General features: G+C 39.5%; 1 protein-coding gene across 6 annotated transcripts in view; it reads left to right on the top strand.

The window, feature by feature from the left end:
• Positions 1-7,393: 7,393 nt before the first annotated feature.
• Positions 7,394-24,567, top strand: part of LOC109478959 (voltage-dependent L-type calcium channel subunit beta-1-like) — a 54,691-nt gene continuing 37,517 nt past the window's right edge. For 5 of the 6 annotated variants that reach the window (XM_019780782.1, XM_019780781.1, XM_019780780.1 and 2 more), the window contains exons 1-2: positions 7,394-7,606; positions 8,586-8,669. In XM_019780782.1, the coding sequence (XP_019636341.1) occupies positions 7,541-7,606; positions 8,586-8,669 (150 nt within the window). In that variant the 5' untranslated portion in view covers positions 7,394-7,540. Of the gene's footprint in view, positions 7,607-8,585; positions 8,670-18,125; positions 18,239-24,567 lie in introns of those variants that run through there. The other variant, XM_019780784.1, reaches the window with a different exon arrangement.

Raw genomic sequence — 24,567 nt, 5'->3', positions numbered from 1 at the left:
AAAAAAGAAAAAAAGATCACGTCCTCGGAGGCTCTAGGCCTGGGTAGTCAGTCCACGGCTTGTTGTATACGGCGCTATGTACTGCCGCAAATTCACAATACCAGCTTTGTATTCCTGTGGTTTAGCAGCATTTTTATTTTTGGCCGGAATTTTTTATTCGCCCGCGCACACTAGTTTGGTGGTCGTCGAGAGGATGGCATCCATAAAATCAAGTCGTTGTGGCCTGTTCCACATGACCAAACAAATAACCTATAGAAACGGCACTCCTTTGCGCACTACAATAGCTAAGCGTAACACCTTAACACACCTTACATATTATACATACTTAGGGTCTTATCTGATAAGTTTGTCACAACAGAACAACAGAAAGCCACAGGATATTAAGCTTAGGCGTCCCCGTATTGGTGGGATCTTCGCTTGACCAAGTTTACTATAGATAACGTGTTGAAATGACACGCCTAGTTTGACTTTTAGCAGGCAGCTTTTTCAACATATACAGACAACGGACCACAAATTCTCTCCATGTGTTTAATGTCGAATGTTGAATGTCCGCTGTGCAAAGTGTACATGAATTATGACCGTACATGCAGGGAAACATTAAACACATAACATTGTGATACATTCACAGACACATAATATTGCACAGTTTCCTTAAATGTTGCACAGTTTTCCTTAAAATCATTACAAGAATTTCTCAAACGAGAACTTAAAAGTTAACAGAGGTGCATAGAGGTGATTTTTAGAATGTACGGAGCTCAAATTTAGAGTGTATAGCGGTGATTTTTAGAATGTATGGGGGGGGGAGATTTTTAGAATGTATAGAAGGGATTTTTCGAATGTGAAGAGGAAATTTTAGTATGTATAGCTGTAGGCTCCGTGTAGGTACAGAATTTAGCATTTATTGTTCTAAAAGTGTCTTTGTGAAATGTTTATAAAAAGATCATGTCCACCGAGGCTCTGGTCTGGGTAGTCCATGGTAGTTAGCAACAATGCCGGGCACCCAGGCTACCTAAGCTCCACGAATCAAGAACTCAGTACATACGAACAGTGCCGAGACTGCCGACTTATAACTTCGGCAAAAGCCAGCATGTGCCGGCTTGTTGTATATGTTGGTATGTACTGCAGTAAATTCACAACACCAGCTTTGTATTCCTGTGATTTAGTAGCATTTTTATTTTTGGCCGGATTTTTCTTTTATTCGCCCGCGCGCACTAGTTTGGGGGACTTAAGAGGATGTCATCCATAAAATTAAGGCGGTGTGGCCTTACTACTTTTCTGTCACCCGGTCCGATCACTCATGATTCGGACACTTGTCTTGAAAGTACATTCGTTCACTGAAAAGCGGATGTTAAAGATCCGTTATTCGACTTTTAAAGCGGACATTCCGTAGTACTTCCGTGGGTCTGTGGAATCGGTCATTACTCAACAATTCTTTCATGGTTTGCCTAAATCACGTGCGTGTATTTACTATAAATAGTAGTACTACACTGTCCACGACACTAAATATGAATATAAGGCAAGGGCATATTCACACTGCAGATGTGGCGCCAGATTATGTAACATATATCTGTAAAGTTTGTAAGGAATCTATACTAATATTTCATGTGAACGTTTAATAGCAATCGACAGATATACATATATATAAAAATGTGTTCTTTATATTAGGAAATTAGTTAGGCTTTCTGGATTTCTGAAAAAAAAATGCTGTCTTGAATAGGAAATCCTTGCTAAATATTTTGCATTGAATCCAGACTTCGAAGGTACTGAGACAAGAAAGTCTCTCAAATTTTTGCTCCAATGTTTATGTCTGGGCAGTGGCGTCCTCTAGCAGACGTTATGGGTACTGCACCCGTGCAGCATCTGTGAATATCTTTTTAACGGGGATGTGAAAAGAATTAATTACCTGCACGATAGCTGTGCTATCAGCAGAGAACGGAAGTAAACGTGCGTAATAAAACGTCCATGAGGATCTCCTGATTCTAAATCTCCTATCTGTGTTTTCATCTTGGCTAGAATGACGTCAATCCAGTAATTAATCATGTCACTAATTTCCCGTGCCTTGATACTTCATCCATTCATTAAACTAGACTCTAACAGGCTTCGTAGATGACTGGAAAGGGTAGATAGACGGATAACATGCCAGTCAACGAGATTTCAGTGGACTATAACCTTCTAGGTCCGCCCAAGGAGTACATTTGTCGCCTCTCAAACAAGGTTTCAGAGTCGGCTGGAAAGAGTAAAAATTGGCCAAATAGACTCATTTAAAAGCTTAGAGAGTAACGTTACATTTGCCGCCTACCGAATGAAATGCACCCCTTTAGCGCGAAACAACTCCGGATCCCCTGGTATGTTATCTGTCTATTTGGTCAATTTCTACTCTTTCTAAGCTTCCAAGCTGGTAGAGACTAATTCCGAGTAGATCTTTCGGTGGCCGCAAAACATCAACAAATTGGCAATACAGTATCAAATCAGCCAGGCATCTGAAGCGTCAAGAAAATATAGCATTGCAAAACAGAAAGCCCGATAAAAACGCCTAAAACACCCCAAAATAAGCCGAAGCCTAAAGCATTGCTTTGAGAGTATAATATCTCTATTTGGCCAATTTCTAGTCTTTCCAGCATTTCTGTTTGGCCAAGTTCTAGTCTTTTTGAAGTCTGGTTGAGACTAACATTATACGTCAAAAAGCAAGTATCGTCACTCCTATGCCTCACACGCGTTCTATGTCTGTCGCATTTCTTTGATGAGCGCCGGTCAAGCGGATATATATACGTCACCGTTTGGGCCTTTTACGACATAACATGCACCAACGAGCAAATGCGTTTTCAAACTATCGTCATGTGAACCTTCCGTACGTGTGCATTCCATAAACGTCTTGTACAATTATAATCTCCAAGAAAATTTCTTCGGGGGCAAGCTAGGCATGCCAAATTGGACACCGGCATCCATGTATACGTATACTAGTATATAAATTTGAGGGGCTTTAACAACCCCTACTGTCGTATCCACTGTCGTATCCGTATCCGTATACGTATACGTATACGGGGGCAAATGGATACTGGTGGCCAATTTTATACTGCCTCCCCCCCCCCAAGAAATATGCTTGGAGAATATACAAATTTTGTTTAAATTATAATGTGATTTGATTGTAATTTTACTTTTGTTTCTAGATTATTAGTATTTTGCATTGAATGGACTACTCTTGGGTTATTAAACGGTTCTATTTGATGCATAACATAAAGCAAAAGGATAGCAATGATATTGAAAAAAATTAACAACGTAATCGCTTTGATATTGTATTACAGACTTTTATTAATACAGCGAAAATTTCTGTATCTGACTTACACTACAGATATGTGTAGAAGTGTAATTCGATTCTATGGTCTCTAACAACAAGCTCTCAAATAAAACACCCAGTTGTTTTTAGCTTAATGCAGTAGAATGGTGAAATCATCGTCCATTCCGGAGAGTTCAACTTTTTTTAGGATATCGACTGGGAACGAATTAGCCGATGACGCCCGAACTCGACCGTCAGCCAATCAGAGCGCGGGATTTCCTGGGAATGACGTCATTAGGTGAACCTGTGATGGCGGGATGAACCACTCGATCAGTATGGAGGGGGAGGGGCTAATCTCCAAGCAGATGTTAGAAGTGACAATTTCTAACGTTTTATGAGCAATTTTCCGACATTTGGAATGGTAGTGCGCCATAAAAACTTTTTTCTTGACATCAAGGCTGTCAGAAATGAAACATTTGATAGTTTCACCTTCTAGCATCTGCTTGAAAATTAGAATGGCAATATTTAGTCTGCACGTATCCGTCCAAGGCCGATGGGGACAGTACGTTTTATGCACGGAACGGGTTTAGACTTTGAACAGGGTTTTTCTGAAATGACAGGTCGTCCATTTTTTGCGGTATGGTATTATGTCGGTACTCCTCCCTCCACGGTCCATTCTGAACCGTCCCGTATAACTAGCTACGACCGCCAGGTCAGTGGGAGCCATCCTTATCTGCCAAACTAGCTGACTCCAGTGGGTTTACTGCAACTTCTGGAGCTATGGCGACCGACGTATCACGGAGAACTATATAGACATGCACAGACAGGAAGAAAGGCAGAAACAGGATGGAGTAGGTAGCCTCCTTAGCCATGTTAGCAGGCTCTACGAGAGAAGGCGACACATACACGAATTCCGAGTACAGTAGCCTCTTCCAGGCTTCGGAAGCGGTTGGAAACAGTACTAGTAGAAATTGGCCAAATTGGTAATATTCAAGCACATGTAAGGTCTTAAGACATGCTGGCAGGTCTTTAAAGATAGTTCTTCATCTTTTTTTGGCAAGACGCTTAGCTTTTCAGTAAGAACGAAAGGGACACAAGTCACAAGACTAGTGAAAATACAAACAAACAGTGAAACAAAGTCACAACCACACGAAAGATTACTCTTAAAATAATATCATACTACTCTTAAGCTGGCTGAGAGGTATAATGCAATATGACACTGATATCTCTGAGTCTGAGACTATTGAAGGAAAACGAGTACCCCGCCCCTTTAGGTTTTCAGTGATAGATGCATAATTCGATTCAGTGTGTGTCAGCGAGGACTAGTCAACGTAGGGAAGTCAGTTCTATTTGAAACATGTTGGAGAGTTGCCATCTCTAGACAAATATCTAAAGTCTAAAGTAAATTTACTGTCACTGTTACCAGAGCGTGATGGCTTCCCCCAACCTATGTTTACTGTGGGTCTGACATTGTAAGGGACAGTCCGTTAAAGCACAGGGGAGGGAGGATGTGTGTGTGGAATTTAAAGGTACCTAAAGGGAAGTAAAACTGGATTTTCAAAGTCAATTTCTGGTCATTTTTAAAATGTAGTAAGTTGAATCAACCATATGCATAGCATACAGATATCTGTGCAGCAAAAATGCGATGTCACTGATAGAATACAGTTGGTTGTTTCGTACCGTAGGCTGGTTCTAGCTACATTTATTGGTGGTACCAAAAAATAAAGGAACTAATCGCGTTCTGGCCTATTTCAAATGCTGCTTCAAGTTTGAAATGAATGATGATGAAGATGTGCTAAGAAATGGCAGTGACTGTCATGAATATCAGACAGATTTCCTCTCCCAGAATATTTGGCAAATTTCTACTCTTTCCCGCCGCTTCCGAAGCCCGGTATTGTGTCTTCCGGCTACCGACATATCTGCTTGGAGATTAGAGCCCCACGATGTCACACGACCCGTGACTTTGCACGCTACCTGAGGAGGACACGTAAGACAAGTTCGTGCTAAACTGCGCGTACGTAAGTACGCCCCTCTGTGCACCTGTTAACTAGCGGGGACAAACCGTTTTTGGTCTCTGAGAAAATAGGCGGATTCAAGTCCTCAAAAAGCCCGACTCACGTAGATCCTGCTATATACCCCGGGTGCTAGACTGTTTCCAGGGCCTACGCAGGCCAGTTCCTCGGCTCACAGCCCCCTCAGTTAGACCCTGATCCCCGCACGCTAGTGCGTGGCTAACTTTGGGCTTAGTGTGATCAACTTGGTCTACCCGTGATATCCAGGCTAAGATAAGATACTAGTCTGAGATCCTGCTAAGGAGGCCCGCGCCCACGCCGCGAGTCTATAGGGCTGTTAGTCTCTACCAGGCTTCAGAAGCGACTGGAAAGATAGAGTAGACAGATAACATGCCAGGGCCGGAGTTGGTCCGCTAAAATAGTACAGTTTGCCGCTCCCCAACTAGCTCAGTGTACTCCTTTAGCGGACCAACTACCCTGGCGTGTTCTACTCGTTTCTCAAGCCTGGTAGAGGCTAGGGGCTGTAGTTTCCGATGAAATATACTTGCCTGTTTCAAGCAATTCATCATAAGAAATACGCGGAAATGTTTGGAAGTCAGTGACTTGTCATGTGCGCTGCGTAGTCATAGCCAGGTGACATGTACACGTCATCGTTCAACGGTCACGTTGGTTAGGTGGGCGCCGATATCCAAGTAGATGTAGGGTAAAAATGGTGACATTTTCAGCAGCTGACGACCCCATGCAACTAATCTCCAAGCAGATGTTGGGAACGAAATCGTGATTACGTTTTCTGATTGTCCCATGCAATTTATCTTCAAGCAGATGTTGCTGGCCATGCCTATGGATAGAAAATCGTAACGTTTTCTGATGTCTGCGCTCCACGCAATTTACGGGATCTTCAAGCAGATATTGAGTAGAAAATCGTAATGTTTTCTTCTTCTTCTTTCTGACTGCCTCGCGCAACTAATCTCCAAGCAGATATTGGGTTGAAAATCGTAACGTTTTCTGGTTACTCCAGAGTCCAGACTGTTATTCTCCAAGCAGATGTTAGGTGGATAATCGTATCGTTTTTTTACTATCCCTCGCGCTACATGACGCTAGCAGATGTTAGGTAAAAAAAATCGCAAGTTTTTTGTGTCCCCAGCGCAACTATATGTACCAGTAATCTCCAAGCAGATTCAGGATAAAAAATCGGAACGTTTTCTGAGCCTCCGACAGCTATTGAGCTAATACCTCCACTGATCATGAGGGGCCCTGCCAGTCAGAAAACCGTAACGATTTTCTACCCCAACATCTAGATCTGCTTAATTGGAGATTATACGCACCTACTAGTATTGGTTAGTCAGAAAAACTCTTCCCAACATCTGCTTGAAATGAAGTGGGCGGGGCAGGGGGATACACTTGAGTCTGAAGGCTTTGTGTAGATGATAACAACGTGATGTTGGCATCATACGGGACCGTTACGTTAGATGACGCAGCTACATGTATGTAGGAGTTGACGTGTGCTGGGAAAATCTAGCCTCTACCAGGCTTCGCGGAAGCGGATGGAGAGAGTAGAAATTCAGCTTCAGTTGTCACGCAAATGTACTCCTAACCTTCCGGACATGTTATCTGTCTATTTGCCCAATTTCTACTCTTTCCAGCCGCTTCCGAAGCCCGGTAGAGGCTAGGAAAGGCACGATAGTTCCAGACGGATGATGTTATTGACAGTTGCCTAGTCAGGCGACAGAATTGCTGCTCCAAGTTGGTTTCTTTCGTTTCACATTTTAACCACACCCGTTTCTGAGAACTACTCTCACGCACACTTGTTGTTATTGACGGAGAAAGCTGTTTTAATCATACCTTATTAAGTAATTATCTACGGCAGATTAAAATCAAGGAGTTCAGAGTTAGACAAATCTATTATGTCTAGAGAGCACCAAACCAAGCTTATTGGCGAAATACACATCACGATTTCTTGGTCAATCTTAACTATTATTATAGGATTCCGTCCAAGTACGTTATCTCAAGGAGACTTGGTTATCTTGAAGACATTCACGATTTATAAAAAAGTGAAAGTGATTTCTTGCCTCCCCGTGACGATGAGCGGACCGCCCCCGCGCGCATGCGCCCTGGGCTCCCGCTACCCAAAATATGCCAACCATTTTTCATGTGCAATAGGTTGTGGTGCCCGACTGTGGTCAACTTTCGTAGCCGCGCCGGACTATCATAGGTCCATGTTGACCGAGATCGTGAGCTGAGTTTTGTCGGGAGGATGGCCAGGGTACCGCCGAGAGAATACGAGATCGAAACCGATCTCTACGGCGTGAATTATCCGCAGGTAAGTGGCGAGGCGAGCCCGGGTTTGTGAGCGATCGATCGCCGGGCCCCAAACCCCCTCTCGGCGAAGGGGCCCCATCGCGCTCGCCCGGCCAAAATCTCAAGTTATTTTTGCTCGCTCAGGAGACATTTTCCTCAGAACTGAGCCGGAATCACGTCTGCTCTACACAGGAGAGCCACAACCGCATGATCTGACCAAAGAAAAGTCGTACCGACCACAGGAAAATTTGATACGTTCGGGCGAAAATGTCGTCTGTAACAAGATGGATACATTCTTGATACTAAGTGGCAGATCGCTTGTAGCGAGATGTTGTTTTGGGCGATTTAGAACGCCTTAATGGCTGATAATGCACAGAAATACACCAGGACATACATCGGTTGTATCTTTGCCCAATCTGTGTGTTATATCCGTTTAAATCAAGGAAATTCTGAGGAAAACTTTGAAGGAAAATGGAGAGAGAGGACGATATTTTCCCCGCTAGGTCCCCACCTATATTTAGCCGTGCTTGTTTCGTAGATCATATTCAGAGACGTGAGGGTTTTTGCTTGCCTTGAGCATTTTCACTCCTTACTGGAGCCTTTCCTCTGTAAAAATACGATTCAAGTCTACATCCTCTCCTCAAATTTTACACTAAATCGTCCGTAATTTTGTAGGATTGTAGCCAGGAAGGCGCTATGTATAGTTAGGCCATGTTTGTTCCAGCCCCGCTATTTTTGTTATGAGGGGAAGGAAAATTCTAGACATACTTACCGGCACTGGAGACCTTCCTGCCCCATTTATTGTACCACAAGGCACTAAAATATAGCAAGACGGCCATCTAAATACACTCCTGATCTTAAAACAGAACAGGGAGGTTATTAAAGATGATAATACACCTGTAACAACACTACCCATTGCTCTAATGTTTATCAGGAATTGCTGTATAGTTGTGGTGTAATGTATCCTTATGTGATGTCTGTTTTGTTGGATAATTTCGCAGTCAAAGGGTGCGAAAAGAAGAGGACCGTTCAAGCCCTCGGACGGAAGTTTCTCGGACACCAGCGACAACAGCATCATCCGCCAGGTAAGACGACAAAAACACCTGTTCATCCTCCCAACCATCCGCCTGTCAATTTCTCTCCCATCCCTTTCCAAGATGGCTGCCGCTCCTCTTACATCCGCTGCCGACAAAAATCTTGTATCAAAAAGCGGGAAGAATGTTTCTTTTCGCTTTATCTTCCCAAGGGCGCGACAAAAGAAAACATTTCGTTGAAGAAAAAAGAGGTCAACACGGGCTTTGTATGCGGTAACAATAGTGCTACTATTCAGTAGGTATTCAATGGTGTGAATGGATTGGGGTGAGAGAGGGGGAGGGGCATTTAATGCAATAATAATTGAGTAGGCAGCCTCTTCATAGGGCCAGAGGTTCTTTACAGTTAATTGTTTCTGACAATACCAGGTGACGTTTATATTTGTATATTATGTAACCGGTTTATTAGAGTCTAAAATAGTTAAACTGTTGCTGTATATAGTATGGGTATGTGGGGTGAGTGTATGTGCGTGTGCAGGAATTACCATTGTGTGTGTCACATTTGATTAAGATATATGGATGCTTGTTTTTGTTCTGTGTGCGTTGTAAGTGGTGGCTACGTCGTAAAAATAAAACGTAAACAGCTACGGGGAAACGTTTATTCAATGCAACAAGTTGTGCTTTCCATGAAACTGTTTGCCCCACATTGACAAAAACCATATGCCTTGTTTTCTTTTACGATTTTACATTTAATGACTGTTGAAACTAGCCAGGTAGCAAATTTGCAATGTTACATTGTCATGTTCCTCATTTAATAATGTGTAGCATATTATTGAAGTCAACAGCAATTCAGATAGACTGTAATAATCCTTTTTTAAAGCAAGAAAGCCTGCACAATTTCATGTTTTTTTTAAACTGGAAAGCTAAAAAGTATAAATGCTAGTGTCAACTTGTATTTCCTGGTACATTGTATTATGAATCCACTTTTCCTGTATTGGTTTTAGACAGACATATTGTTTTTACAATAGGTATTGTCATTTCCTGTTGCAAAGATTTGCACCAAGGCAGAGACGGGAAATGGTAGCAACAAGTGCATTGTTCCTGGAACTGTGTACCCACCCAGTGCATGATGCCCAGAAGAAGGGATTATTTTGTCACGCGCCTGAAGTCACAAACAACAAGTTTAAAGTTACTCATTCAGTACACGTTCCAGTTTGTTTGGTTCATTTTTTACTAACTCATTTAGAATTCTTTAACTAACCTGTACAGAATTGTAACATAAAACTCTCAAAGAGCAACATTTATTTTATTGAAAGTTCATTGTCTGAATCGTTCACCCAATAGATTTGATAAACACAATCATGTAGTTGTTTATATCTTCCATTTATCATGTCGGCCTTGTCTCTTTATGATGTTAAGAATTCCTGAACTGCATGAAAATGACATGCTAGTTTTCAGTTATTTTAAGGTTTCCCTGAAGGGAAGATTGACAGGCAGAAAGACAGGAGTTCAAAAGGTCAGACAGGCACAGGAAATGGGGTGAATCTGAAGGTCCCAGGATCTGGGCAGGAGCCAGCAGGAATTAGAGGTAGACATGGGGGAATTCAGGAAGCCGAGGATTGCACGAGGGACCTTCCAACCTGCACAGTTCCTGTCCTACTCCAAATCAAAGTACATCATACAATGTTCAAGGTTTTTCCAGTAAATTCACAAAAACCCAAATTACTGTATGTCCTGAAAGTCTGAAATCTCTGATTTATTGTAGTGCATTTCTTGTATGGCCTTAATATTGTGGAAATGAGCAAAACCTATTTGTACCCTCCCATGAAGTTACATAACCCTTGCAATAAGCTATACACGTTGCTTGAATGTGTTTTATAACCCAGAAACAGAATGTAGGATTTGGAATAAGAGTTTTTCCATTTTTGTTATGTTTTACTGATAACAAATTTTGAGAAAATCTGCTTTTTGTGCTGATGCTGTCATTAGAAAAGTGAAGTTTATTAATCAATCCCTAATTGACAATCATAATCATAAGTCAGACATATATACATATGAAACTAGAAATATTTGCAAGCTGAAAATTGGATGGAGACAAAATCTACTTAACAGAAAAATGAGATGACACTGATGCTCTTTATCATAATATTCAGTAACTGACATTTCATGATTTCTTTTTAAAGTATATAAAAGCATATTTTAATAACATACACCAGGAAAGATTATCGTTATCTTGCACTGTTTTTCTTCTGCCAAATATCAATGTATGAAATGTCAGTTGTTATTTTTTGTGGCTAAATCCACTTTGCCCACATGCCCCAAGGGTTTAAGAGCAACAGGTATATTAATTTGGATGACTGTCAAAGGAATGAATGAATATATGAATATGTAATGAATCATGTAATAAATGATATGATGAATGAATGAATGGAAAAAGGTAAGTACGAGTAGTGTACATGTGTACCTTTTCATTTGGTGTACATACATGTATGATATATATGTATGTTACAGATTTTTTCCAGATACACTTGTATATATATCTAATCTGAAATGATTTTTTATGCCAATGTATTTAATGTACATTACATGCTACTGTAATTTACTTTTTGTTCACAGTTGCAAAATTTCACAGTATGACAAAAATGTGTTCATGAAACTACTTGTTCACGGTAGCTTCGAGAGGGGGAGGGGGGGAAAAGAGGAATGATTTTTAGCGATAATGACAGGTTCACGGACGTGACTATGAAAACCATGAACTTAAAAGTACATGTACCATGAAAAAATGAGGAATTACAATATGTGGTATCTTCACTTTTATGTAAAGGCAATAGAGTCAGATTCAACTTTTAGCAAGTCAAATAATTTGTCTACTTGTATTTGATCAACTAGTATGTCAACGTATGTGGTATTTATGGCAGCTACAATGTACTTTGATCTCATTCAGAAGTTGAAAGACTTGTCTTACCACTGCTTTGCATAGCTAACAGCAAGCATTGTGTGGAACTAGGTATTGAAGAGGCCCCTACTGTATTTGTGAGGTGGAACTAACGTAGTTGTGGAGTTGATCCTACTTGCTGTAAGGTGGTATGGTGGTCTTGTGGTTAGAGTTGTTGACTCAGAATCCCAATTGTAAGGTTCTGGATTTGAATCCCTGGCAGGCCCCAATGTTTTGTCCTTGGCGAAGGCACTTTACAGCTATTTCCTCGTGTGAGTCAGGTGAAAATGAGTACCTAGCTTCTGATAGGGATGTCTTCTTGGATAGAGCATAAAACTGGAGGTCCCGTGTTTGAGGAGAGTCACACCATGAGCATGTTCATCATAAAAAAGTAGTCACTTTCTTGTTTTGTCTAACACAATTGGAGATGAACTTTTTGCCAGTCTTGGGCTTCTTTTGGTGAAATATCTTTTCCAGTTCCAGTGGTTACTTGTCGTAACCGGCACTAACCTCTGTAATCATATTTAGTTTCCGCATCTGTCGGTTACTACTAGTAGTATCCTATCTATCCAAGCACTTACGAAGTTCGAAAGGGTGTGGTATTTTAATCTTAAACTCGAGCAGAGCGCCCTGCACTAGAGAGGTACAGAAAAAGGTATAAAATGAGGAGTTGTTCGGTAAGTAATGTCGAAACCGGTGGAATTCAGTCTCATCGCTGTCATTTTCCCAACGCTACGATTCATGGTATGGCTGAAGTACTAGTATATTGTTTTTCCTCATGTTTCTTCTTCTTCTCCTTCTCCAAAAATTATTTTGGAATGTTCTACTTTTGCACAGGGGTGAGTTTGGAACAGTCCATTTTTGTTTCTCCTCAGGGTTCTTCTCCTTCTCCTGCCATTTATTTAAATGTATTCAATTTCTTCATTTTTAGGCCAAATAAACTGAAATTTGGTATAGGGGTAGAGCGGAAAATACCAAAAGAAAGAAAGTCTGCAAATTATTTGTTAGTGGTAATGATAAGTCTGGGGTACAGAAGTGACGACAAAAAACGCGAAAATAAAAGTACCGCAAACATAGTGATTTACAGTACACTCCTTTAGCGGCCCATCCCCATTCCTCCAACCCAGCGTATTTACATTGACTTATGCATTCCAAAGCTGACGTTCGACTTGTTGCCTATGAGGATGTGAAATGTTTTATGCATGCTCCTTTTGGCATCTTCAGCTAGCTGCTTCTATGTTCACACACGTCTGCCACGTCGATGTGTGCATCTAATCCTGCTGACACAGATTTTTAAACAGCACTCCTAGCTTGTTTTCACTCTGGAATAATATTATAAAAGCAGGACGAACTGTACATACTTCATTCTCCAAAGTTGAATGAACTGGAAGGGCTAGAAATACCACCTGCATATATGCAGGTTAGTGCAGGTAAAATTGGAGCTGTGCAGGTATTTCTGAAGTATCTACCTGCACCTAACCTGCAGCAGTCCATGTACTGGGTTTATATGTACATGTAGGTGTATGTGGGTTTTTATTTGCTGCATTAACTGTTATCACCTATGAAGCATATTTAAGAAATAATATCAATAGGTTCTGAAGAGTTTTTATGTAGTGTGAGCTGTACACCTAAATTCTGAGTGGTGCAGGTAAAACTTGTCTTGTGCATGTATGCATAAAAAGGGATTTTGAGCCCTGAGTGAACATCTATATACCCATATATTGTGTTATAGATTTATTTATTTATTTCCGTGATTTTTATACAGGGTAACCCAATTCAGTGATGGCACTGCTTTTCAACGGGGCCCTGTATACCTGTATCCTGATTATTCAGGATCCTTCAGTTTTGCTGACTTTTGAAAAAACGAGGAAATTTTGCCATGTGTGTGAGTGGGTGTGTCCCAGTTTGGACTGGTTTGACAAGTTAGGCAAGGTGGGAGTTTCACCTAGTATTCTCAGAAACCATCTCTAGGTCTCTGTTGCTGTTGTTTTCCAGAGGCAGACTTTTGAGTTTTGAAATGCTAAAAAAAAATGCTCAATAGTCTTGGACCAAGAAGAACCAAGGGAATTATAGATGTAGAAGTAGAAACATTTCCCTAGAAACTTGCATAGGAAATTGATGCTCATTTGATACAGTATGACTTTGATGTAAAGTTTATCTGCACATAACACTTTAAATACTATGGTTCATAATACTGACCCTACATTCTTGTACCATGCCAAGTTGTTTGTGTATTTTTTTTCAACTCAGATTCAGAATTTGTATACAAATCACAGGTGGGAATTTCAAGTCTTGCCTATGTTTGTTCTAGATTGAGCACTTAAATCCTGTTTACATAAACCTTAAGCTTGTTTAGAGGACTACAGACTGGTACTAACATCTCCTATTCTATTCAGCCTAGGTGACAAGGTGATATATTGTGGTTAGGGTTGTTGACTCAGAATCCGAAGGTTCTGGGTTTGAATCCCATGCAGGCCCCAGTGTTGTGCCCGTAGGAAAGGCTTTTTACACCTATTTCCTTATTCGACTGGTGAAAATGAGTACCTCATGAAAATGAGTACCTCGCTATGGTTAGGGACTTCCTGTCAGATGGGCTGATTTAAAGCTTGAGGGGATCTAGAGTGACACCTAGGGCATGTTAAAGAACCCACCACACTTATCAAAAAGGAGTTCATCCCAGTGTTAGTGGTTCAAACCTTACAGTCTGGTCTTTTGCAGCTTGTTCTTACTGTACAAAATTAGCCTGTTATGCCTGGAGGCAGTTTACCAGTTAAGTGGAGCTTACATATTATCTGATAAGACAACCTGTGCATGTTTGCTATCAAAACATTTAACTATGGAGTCCTTGCTACTGTGCAGTGTTACATAATTGAGCAATAGCAATTCTGTGTCTCTCAGTTTTGATCTTACAGAAAAAAGTAAGGTGTGTGAACTTTGCAAGGCTGGAAATTTGATTGCAACATTGTTACCCATAGACACCACTGCATAATCTGCAATTCTAAAGGAAGCTGCTAGGGGATTATACTAAAGACCCACCAGGGAAAAATTATAGGTGCCTGAATCTTAAAAATTGTTAACAAACCACCCTAACAAGAATAACAGAAGTTCTTGGTAGGAATTCAACCTAAACCCTCTTGCCAAAAATGTGTCATTAGAAACCTAAATGTCCTTGCCAACATCCCTCAAGTAATACTAACTAGTTAAAACCAGTTAGGAGCTATCAGGACACATATCAGCTAGTCCCTCCTCAGCAAATATCTCCATAGAAAAGAATTTATTTGGCTTGTGGCAATAAAGATTGGAGATATGTGTTCCTTTGCTATTGATACGATACTGTTGGTTACTATGTGTACACTGGAGACCTTGGACTATTTCACCACCAATGTTTTGTAAATTGCGACGTATTCATCTCTATTGTATAGTAAAACAAGTGAACTGTATAGGGGGAGTTGTTGAAATAATACCTGATACCCTTACACTGTTTACGGTTGGGTATTATTGTAACTTCATATAACAGTTGATAAATAGACTTTGTTTAGGGTTTGGCATAATGGGGTTGTGAACTCTGAACTTTCGTAAACTTTGAACCGTTAGACCAATGGTGAACTGTATAATTGTGTAGGTTGAAGTTAGTAGAGTCTGTTGTTTTGTATGTCTAGGTTTTGTTTTCAGTGTGTTAGTGATTTACTAAGACTTTTAGTAGCACTGACAGGAAGTTAGGTCAAAGGTCCCAGTAAGGTCCCAGAAAAGGTTATCTCATTTCCTATCTTCCATCTGTTGCCTTACAGGATTCAGTGGGAAAATGCACTGACAGAATCTGGTAGAAATTCACAATAGTGAATAAAAAAAGAAATTCACAGTGACTCCAAATATTTTATGGAAGAATTAGATCTCTGATTTCTTGGTTCTAAGAAATTGAGGACAGTAGTTCAATTCCACATTTGACATTGGAACTATCTTTTTCTGATTGGCTATCATTTATTGATTGGATTACTTACAAAGTCAGTAATTAGATTATTTGGATGGTTACTAAGAAGAGTTGTCTCTAGTGATAAAATAACCCTCAAAAACCGTGACAAAGTATTCAAGTAGCATCGAAAAACGGTCAAGCCCATCATTTTCCGGTACTAATCAAATGACCTCTCAATTAAAATTAGTTTTCCTCAAAATTTGGAAGAAATACCCTGGAAGTAAAATAAATTTCTAACCACATTTACTATCAGTCACTTTATAATCCGTTATAGATATAGTCAGAATCGCTAAGTGGTAGGAAAAATGACAGTTAGACCTTCACCCTAAATTTGTTTGAGACATATTTGGTAGGGACTAAATGGCTCACCCCCTAGTAATTTTTCATGGGTTGTCCCTTTGCAATACTGTCCCTTTTAGCCTGTATCCAAATCTGGATACTTGTTTGATATAGTCACTTGCTAGAAATGGACTGACTCTTTATCTGGGAATAACATGGAGTCAAGACATGTCCTCTTACCAGTTCTACAACCTCCAGTCACCCTGTATCCCCGGTCTGTCATTGGCTGGAAAAAGCTGTCAAGGTTGGGGCCTGACCAATCAATGACCTCCTTTTATGCAGCATATCAAATTCTTTATCCTGTGCATGGAAGGATGTGATTGGACATTATTGATGTTGGATGTCAAAGCTGCTATGAGCAACATTACTGATATTCTGCAATTTGCATATTTTTGTAGGACCCAGCGTGAATTTTAGATGTCAAAGAAAAATTTAAGTAACATTTTCTTCTAGTGATGATGATGTTCGTCCATTGCTCTTGACATTTGTATGAAGGAAAAACTGCACATTTTGTATAATTGTATTAAAGGATTCCTGATGTTTTTAAAGAAGTGGAAGCAGGTGGTTATAAGCGAAACCTGTCAAAATGCAAATTTGAAGAAATGGACCAGAATTGTAAATAATGCAAAGATAGTAATTATCCTTATACAGTATCAATAGTTACTTCATTCAACAAAGAACATGTACACGTATGTCTTGTCAATGCTTTTCTTCATTGTACATAAACTTACATAGTGCATAAACAGATAGATGGCAAATAGACTCTAGAAAGTCTTAATGTTCAAAGATTTTCTGAAGTATTATTCCTTTTTATGTACTTTCACTACACCTGCTACAACCACTATTAATATGGTTGAAGCCAGTACAAATTCAGATGCACCAATACATTAGGGAGAAACTTTGATATGTCAAAAACGTTTTATTTCTGATGCAAGTTACTGTAAAAGATACAGATTCAATGTTCACATAGTAATGTAGTAACATTTGGAGTAGGCTTTGGATTGAGATGTCCACTATTCAGGCATATGAGTTTAACAACAAGTTATTTAAAGCCTATTGGAGAAATCCTCTTGGGACCCTGGTTTCTCTCTTAACCTGTAATTACTATCTACCCACATGCTAAATATTTTATAAGTAATGTGAACCAAAATGGTGTCTATAGTTAATAGTATATGAATGGCCAATGGCCATACTAGAATGCCTAGCAATTCAAAAGATAGACATTTATTTATTTATTTATTTACATTTTTAGGGCATTTTGTCTTGGTGATGTATTCTGCCTTCTGGGTCAGAAAAAGTCATAATCATTTAGTAAAAGGGAACTATAGTTTATTATTAGTTGCTTTTCTGATTGATATTTGAAACTTTCATTTTAATACATCAGACATATTCAATTAAAATTATGACGTATTTACCCAAAGCTTGGTGGTATTCGATCATATGCATCTTAGGTTTGATCTGTACAAATTATAGTCTATGATGTTGTGATATTCCAGTCTTAAAGGCACCCAAAGTGCTTTCAGGGCAACAGTGTATACTAAGGCAATGTTGTTTTCTGTTTAGACTTGATCATATGGAAGTTGTTACTGTACCTGTACCTTATTCAGACCTTTGCATGTACATTGTTGTTGCTCTGTTGTCTTTGTCACATGACAGCACAGCACAAATGATTACTTAACACTCAGTCTGTTGCTTTGCAAAAAAAGGCATTGGACTGAGAAGAGATGCCATGCAGACTGGTAGATTACAAATGGAGATGTTTTGCTGTGGACTGATCATGAATGCAAAAACAGGTCCCTGTGATAACATATACTGGACAAGGATTAGAAAAGAGTGTTGAAATACGTAGCAAGCCAAGCATGATTAACCTATTTTTGCTATACTCAATCAGCTACAGGTATAAAGAATTTTAGGAGTGAGGGCATTTAAGGATACGGGGGTCAAAACAGCTTTCCAACTTAATGCAACTTACTTTCAACAGCAAGTTAAGCCATAAAATCTTAGCAGGATCCAAATTTCAGTACTATAGATTTGTTAATAAAAGATACTAATAGTGTTAAGGATGATGCCAAGCTCAACATGATGCCAAAAACGTGTCATTTCTAAACCGATAAGGCCCTTAAGAGATGTGTTTTTCTGGCAGAAACTCGTCCGAGCTGGCTCGTACTAAATGATCCTCTGGCATTTCGCACCTGTACATCAAGTCCTTCCTGCCCTCATTTGCATAAGGTCAGCTGACCACCAATCAGGTTACTTGTGTATAACGCAATGCTCGCTGGCATCTAGCCTAGGAGCAACACACGACTGCAGAACTTTACCAAGACGAGCACTGTCATTATGTCGAGATTTGACGAGGTTTATTCAGACTTGGACCCTCTGGTATGTATATGCGTTTTAAGTATATAGTGTTTGTAATTTGGGTGAACACAGTATACCATAACAGCTTGTATGGTGTTAATATGCCTTGTTGCAGAGAGATAATGTAGTGCTGATAGCAGTTCTACTATCTAAAAGCATGTAGGCAAGTTTTGGATGAAATATTTGCCAGTCATCGAGAAGCAAGTTTGCACCAAGAAGTCCTATTGAGTTTGAAATGAGAAATTTTCCCAGTTTGAACGCCAGTGGTCAGACATTTTCTGGCAAGTCTCCAACAAAACCAGTTGGACCAGTCACCTCGACAGTATGTAACCTTTTGTCCCAGCCAACATGAGGGATAGACTGTCCACTAACTTACAATAAGCTAGGTCTATTTTTTCTTGGAAACACCTGTTGTGAGAATGTCTTGTGTGGGAATTTTGCTTATTTTCTAAGGAACAAGAACTAAGTGAGCCTTGATTTTCTTTTAATCATGGTATTTTCTACTGCCACCAGATCACTTTCAAGGCCAACTACTATTAGGTTTTAGGTTTACGTTATTACCTCTATAGTTTTTGTTGCAGAAGATTTAAAGTATGTGTAATTTCAGCAAAACCATTCTTGACTAAATGTATAGCACTATGGCTAGGGTTCTAGAAAAATTGAAGTTCTGTGAGAAAAAATGATTTAGTGAGGCCAAACTAGAAATATCAAAAGCAGTGTTGGATTACTGACTAAACCACACTGAGTGTCTGCCCTTAGGCACAACGTGAGCTGTCCACTAAATCATCGTCAGCTTAGTTACCCCCCCCCCCTTCAATGCCAAGCCAAATTTGTAAAGGCCCTATATAATGATTTTTACTTCTTTGTCTAGCTAGAGTTTAGAACTGTAACCTAAGAAATATTGATTACTATTGCAAACTAGATGTCCTGTTAGTTATGCCAATGTTAGAATCTAATTCTGATTGAGAACATTCTGATTCTTATCTAATGTATGAGTTGTAGTTCTATATATGTTTGGTTTTTGGACAGGAAAAGTTATATGTAGATTAATTTTCCTCTGGTGACTTGGAATCTTGACAAGAGCAAGTAGAGCTATAGCTAAGAAGGAGCTTAACCTTCCATATGTCAAGTACCAGTTATAAAGCTGGGCTTCCCAGTTGTAATCTGACTAGACAAGTTGGAAAAGGATTGTAAGTCATAACTGTCTTTATACTTATGTTGAACTGTAAAAGACTGTCTGCTTATGGGAATATAGAAAGTAGCTTTCAGAAGAATAAGTTTTAAATAGAATCAGCGGACCTTGTGCAGCTTGATTTTGCACGATTTACACAAACTAGAAATGCGTAATAATGATGCAAAATATGCTACAAAGGTTCTTGTGAAGGTTTTATTCTTGATAATTAGAAAAAACAAGAAAACCTTTGTTGTCTTGTTGAAAATTTTGAAGGTTAAAAAAAATTTTCAAGCTCAGGATATAGGCAGTAAGGATTGTACTTAGGTTTTGCTGACATTCTACTTCTACATTGTGCATTCAAATATCTTCCTATGCTCATAGTTTCTAGAATACCCCAAATGAATTTCGATCCCCATTGTAAGGTATAGAAAAAGACATCCTTGGTTGTGTAAGGGTTTTACTAGCTGACTTACTGGTGTATAATCTCTGTGAACCGTACAATATCATTAGCGTAGCCTAATGGTAGCGCCATCGCAATTATATCAGGGACATTCCGTTCTACTGATCCAGAGGTATCTGAAATTTCCTCCCAGGTCCAGGAGGGTCATGGAAATATGAATTTTTAAGAGGCTGTAATAGAATTATCAGGGTCGACACTACAATTTATTGGGATGAAGAGCCTTTTAATGGGTTGATTCTGCAAGGCCAGAGCCATGGTGCAGAATATTTTAGTGTATTTTTTTGTCCTAGAAAAAAGGGAAAAGAAGAAAATAAATGTTAAACACTAAAATCTAAAAAACATATCATTTCAAAATTGATCACAAATAATTCATATAATTGCAGGTGTTTCATTTTGTGTTATTGCATGTTTTCGTAAATATATAAGACAGTTTCTTTACCTCCTAATGTAATATCAGCTTGTGCACTCAGTAAAAATGTGGAAATTATATTTTGAATTGTATTTTGTACAATGATAGTTTATCTAAACAAGTTTCCACTAGAACTTAATTCACATACATGTATTTAGTGAAAAGTTAACCTTCTCCCTGCTGCCTAACGCCATAACCAAGAGACTTGGTAACCAAATGGCTTCTTCAGTATGCTAAAGGTTAAAGCTAAATTCATTGTCCTTATAGGCTAAACCCTTGGCAACCTTCACACAAACAGATGACTTGCAGGAAACAGCACTGGACTGAGCAGGTTTGGGTGGGTGGTATTCAGACTGTGATATATTTATACAGCAGGTCAGGTTCTGTCATGGCCATATTTGGGATGCGGGCCTCCCTTCCACGTGCCTAGTCAGGCTGGTGTGTGGTGAGTGGTCCTGGCTGCACTCCTATAATAAAGCATCTGTCACAGGGCTTACAGGCAACATGGATGTGTTTTGTACAGAGTGGATAGGGACAAACCAGTAATGATCCAAAAAGGAGGACGTCAAAACATGAACAGGCATCTTACAGGCAACATGGACATGTTTTGTACAGACTATATGGGACAAACCAGTAATGATTAAAAACGGTGGTCGTCAAAATGTGAACAGGCATCTTACAGGCAACATGGACATGTTTTGTACAGAGCGGATAGGGACAAACCAGTAGTGATTCAAAAAGGTGGTCGTCAAAACGTGAACAGGCATCTTACAGGCAACATGTACTGTATGTTTTAGAGGAGACTGTCAAGGGACAAACCCAAGTTTTATCCAGTTTAAAGGAACACAAAGCAATTTCAGGCCAGTAATTGTAAACTGTTTTTGAAGTCAATTTTCTGGTTGTTTTTTAATGTAGTAAGTTGAATCAATCCTATCCTATAGCATACTGATATCTGTGAGGAAAAATTGCAATATTGCTGACGGAAAACGGTTACTTGTTTCGTAGTGTCAGTTGGTTCCAGCAATTTCTTTGTTCTCGCTATTTTGACGGTACTGTCTTATTTGTCCTGTGACTTCACTTCCATACACAAAGATGAAAAATCTGATTTGGGACTAGGATAACATCATTCCAAAGGGCTCTGACGTATGATTCCAGTCTTTGGCGTCATGAAAAACATGTTGAAAGCCTCTGCTGTTATGTGCCTAGGTGGGCTTGGGGAGTTGGGGATGTTTTTCTGCCATGCATAAGTTGAAACAAGTATCTATCCAATGATCTATACTTTTGATGTGAATCAGTACTGTTCTAAATTTAGACTCATGTACATAATTAGCTCCACAAAATCATTAGCACGCATATCTTAACTTACATGTATGTAGACAAAGTGTCATTTGATATAATAACTTTTGTATAATTAGCATAAAATGTTTAATAGGCAGTACATATATTTGTATACCCTATGCAAAATCTGCTATTAAATATTATAAAATCTATGTGCCTGTGACATCATACTTTTATCAAAAACTGTCTAACATGATAGATGAACAAGCATTGCAACATTACATATGAAAATACCCTCTGGTAGTCTTTATATATTACTTCTGTACCTGTTTAAAACAATACCTGGGACCCCTCAAGCTAGCGATCCTTCATTCTGATGATAATGAAGTTTAGTGCATTAGACAGAGAAGGCAGATTTTGCATCGGGTATACGAATACACATTTTATGTGGATACGCTATTTTAGTCCTAACTGGGATATATGGTAGGTAGGTAGGTAGGGATATATAAAAATCATAGGAAAGTTATCTTTGTATTTCTCTTGTAAGGTCTCTTCTTTGTCAGTTTAGTAAGTAGATGTTTCAAACCAAGTGAAGTTCACAGTTAAAACAAATGTTTATATCTGTACATGAAAATTTGTATAATATAACTTGTACTTATGCTATCTGTAGTGGTTATACACATATATATTTTATACATTGCTTATCAGAGTTCTCATTAATGAGACAGCTGATTTTCATACAGATTATTAAAATGCAACATAGTAATGGATGGATGGATAAAAAAATTGGTATCGCACTTAATTCCACATAAAGTCTCTGGCAATAAGATTTTGACTACTGGACAGTTACGGACTGCCCTTTCGAATCTTGTAAAAGAAACCTGGCCAAGTTCCAGAACTCAATGTGATTCCAGAACAGATCTGTCATTTTCAACTTCTTTATATTACCTGGAAATTCCTTTACTATCAGTATTACTGTCTGTTATGTCAGGGGATGTTTCTATACTGAGCCAAAATTTCAGTTTGATGATGTTCCAGCATTGAATTTGTGGCTGTTTTGTGACTATTCGTGTTTCTTGAAGTTGAAGTAGCCTGGTTTTGTGTAAATGTTGTACAAAATGGAGGGAAAAGTCATGGATATCAAAACTAGCACCAAGGACAGGACCCATGATAATATTGTATTGTTTAGATGCATGTGGCTCAGAAGTAATAAGAAAATTGTCACCGTCAGATTGTGTTATGTGTTTGGTTGTATTACAGTGGAGTTTGGACTTTGTAAAGAAATAACCAGAAATTTTAGCCTTTTTACCATCCTAATGTTACATAATGCAGCTTTAAGAACCTGATCCTCATGTTTATCATGTCCCAATGAGTGACTTCCCTGAAAGAGGCCCTCTGCACAAAAAAAGCACACACACAAAACCTACAGCCTTGGATCCCAAATGTGATGCTAATAAAATCATCCCAATTATACCGTAAACATCGATTTATATTCTCCCACGAAATCATCAAATTATGGCATTAAAAAATCCTGGCCTTCCTCCAACAATAGGCAAATATTTATTCGATTATGCGAGATGTATGGCTTTCAGGAGAAATTTATCGGAAATGTCTGGAAATTTTTTTTCTGTACTGGGATTGCATCCTGTTTATATAAATGATGTGGAGAATTATCCTGCGAATGAAATTTGCTAAGCCAATTGTTTTAAAGGCCAACGGGGAATCGTCTGTGTATTGAATTTCCTGGTCTATGTCTCTAATCCTGAAAGTGGGGATGCGTATATAGGGTCGGCCCATTCACGCTGCTACTGCGGGGGGAATTAATAAAAAGGATATCCTGAGCTTTGGCGGGTAAGGCGGTACTTTGCATAATTGACACATGTGAGGCCATCAGATCGTGTTATCTCGGCTCCTGCCCGCCTGCTCATCCCCGACCGAAAACTCATGAATAAATCATGGAGGCAGGCCGCCCCGCCGCGATGGATGTGGCTCTGCAGACTGGGGCAGCCATGTTGACGTTCTCGCTCGTTCCGGCCCGCCGCTAGAGACATGTCCGATATCTCCTACGTGCTGGGGCTGTGCTGCGTCGTCTTTGTCCTCTCACTGCTGGGCCTGAATATATTTCTATGGAGCGATCCTTCTCGGTGAGTGACTGGCTATGCAGGATGGGGTGGGGGGCGGAACCCACCATTATGTTATGATGCCACAATACGGAGCCACACTGGGAGGTGTGAAAGGGGGAGGGCGGCCTCCATTGACATGATAGAGAAGGTCTTTAGTACTTCATTGTCAGTACATGTACAGCATTAGTCTGGACTGTAGGGCCACACTCACATTAAAAAGGATCAGTCTGACACACGGAACTTAAGTCTTTTAATGTTATAAGGATTTTAATATCTTCCATAATGGTTCAGTTCAGAAAGTGCATAGTCTTACTAGACCATGTTATGAAACGAATAGATTACTAAACAAGTAAATTGTAAGATTCCCATTTGTAGTCAAGACATGTTTGTAGAAGAGTGACTGGAGCCAAAGTTTTGCCTTGATTTGAACAGTTATTTTGAGATAATGTTGGGGTGTTCTCTGCTAAATGATTTTTGATTTGGTAGGACCAGAGTCAAATGGGCTACAGGTGTGTTGAAGTTGACTTGTAGTTAGGGTATAACCTGTGTAATTCAAGTGGTTTTTAAGTCGTGGGTTCAAATCCTTGCAGTTTTAACTCACCCGACATGCTTGTTTCTAGGAAGGCTTGTAATCCTCAGGATGGGAAATTAAGCTGTGGTCAACTGGTCATTGTACTTGAAGAGAGCTAGGAGAATTTCCCTGCTACAATGAAACTGTAAATACTGTACGTGTATGTCTGTCTTCTTTGTCATGACCAGGGGAAGAGTAGCTCAACTGTTTATTGAGTTTGTCTCAGTGTGAGTGGTTCTAGATCACTGTCATAGTCACCAAAAATGTGAGGGGGTGGGGTGAGCTTTGTGGAAATGTTATTCATCAATATGTTTCTCCTACATATATGCTGAGTC

Source organism: Branchiostoma belcheri, unplaced genomic scaffold (assembly GCF_001625305.1).
Source record: "Branchiostoma belcheri isolate BF01 breed outbred unplaced genomic scaffold, Haploidv18h27 scaffold46, whole genome shotgun sequence".
NCBI classification, from domain to species: Eukaryota; Metazoa; Chordata; class Leptocardii; order Amphioxiformes; family Branchiostomatidae; genus Branchiostoma; species Branchiostoma belcheri.
This window is presented reverse-complemented; position numbering and strand designations above follow the sequence as displayed.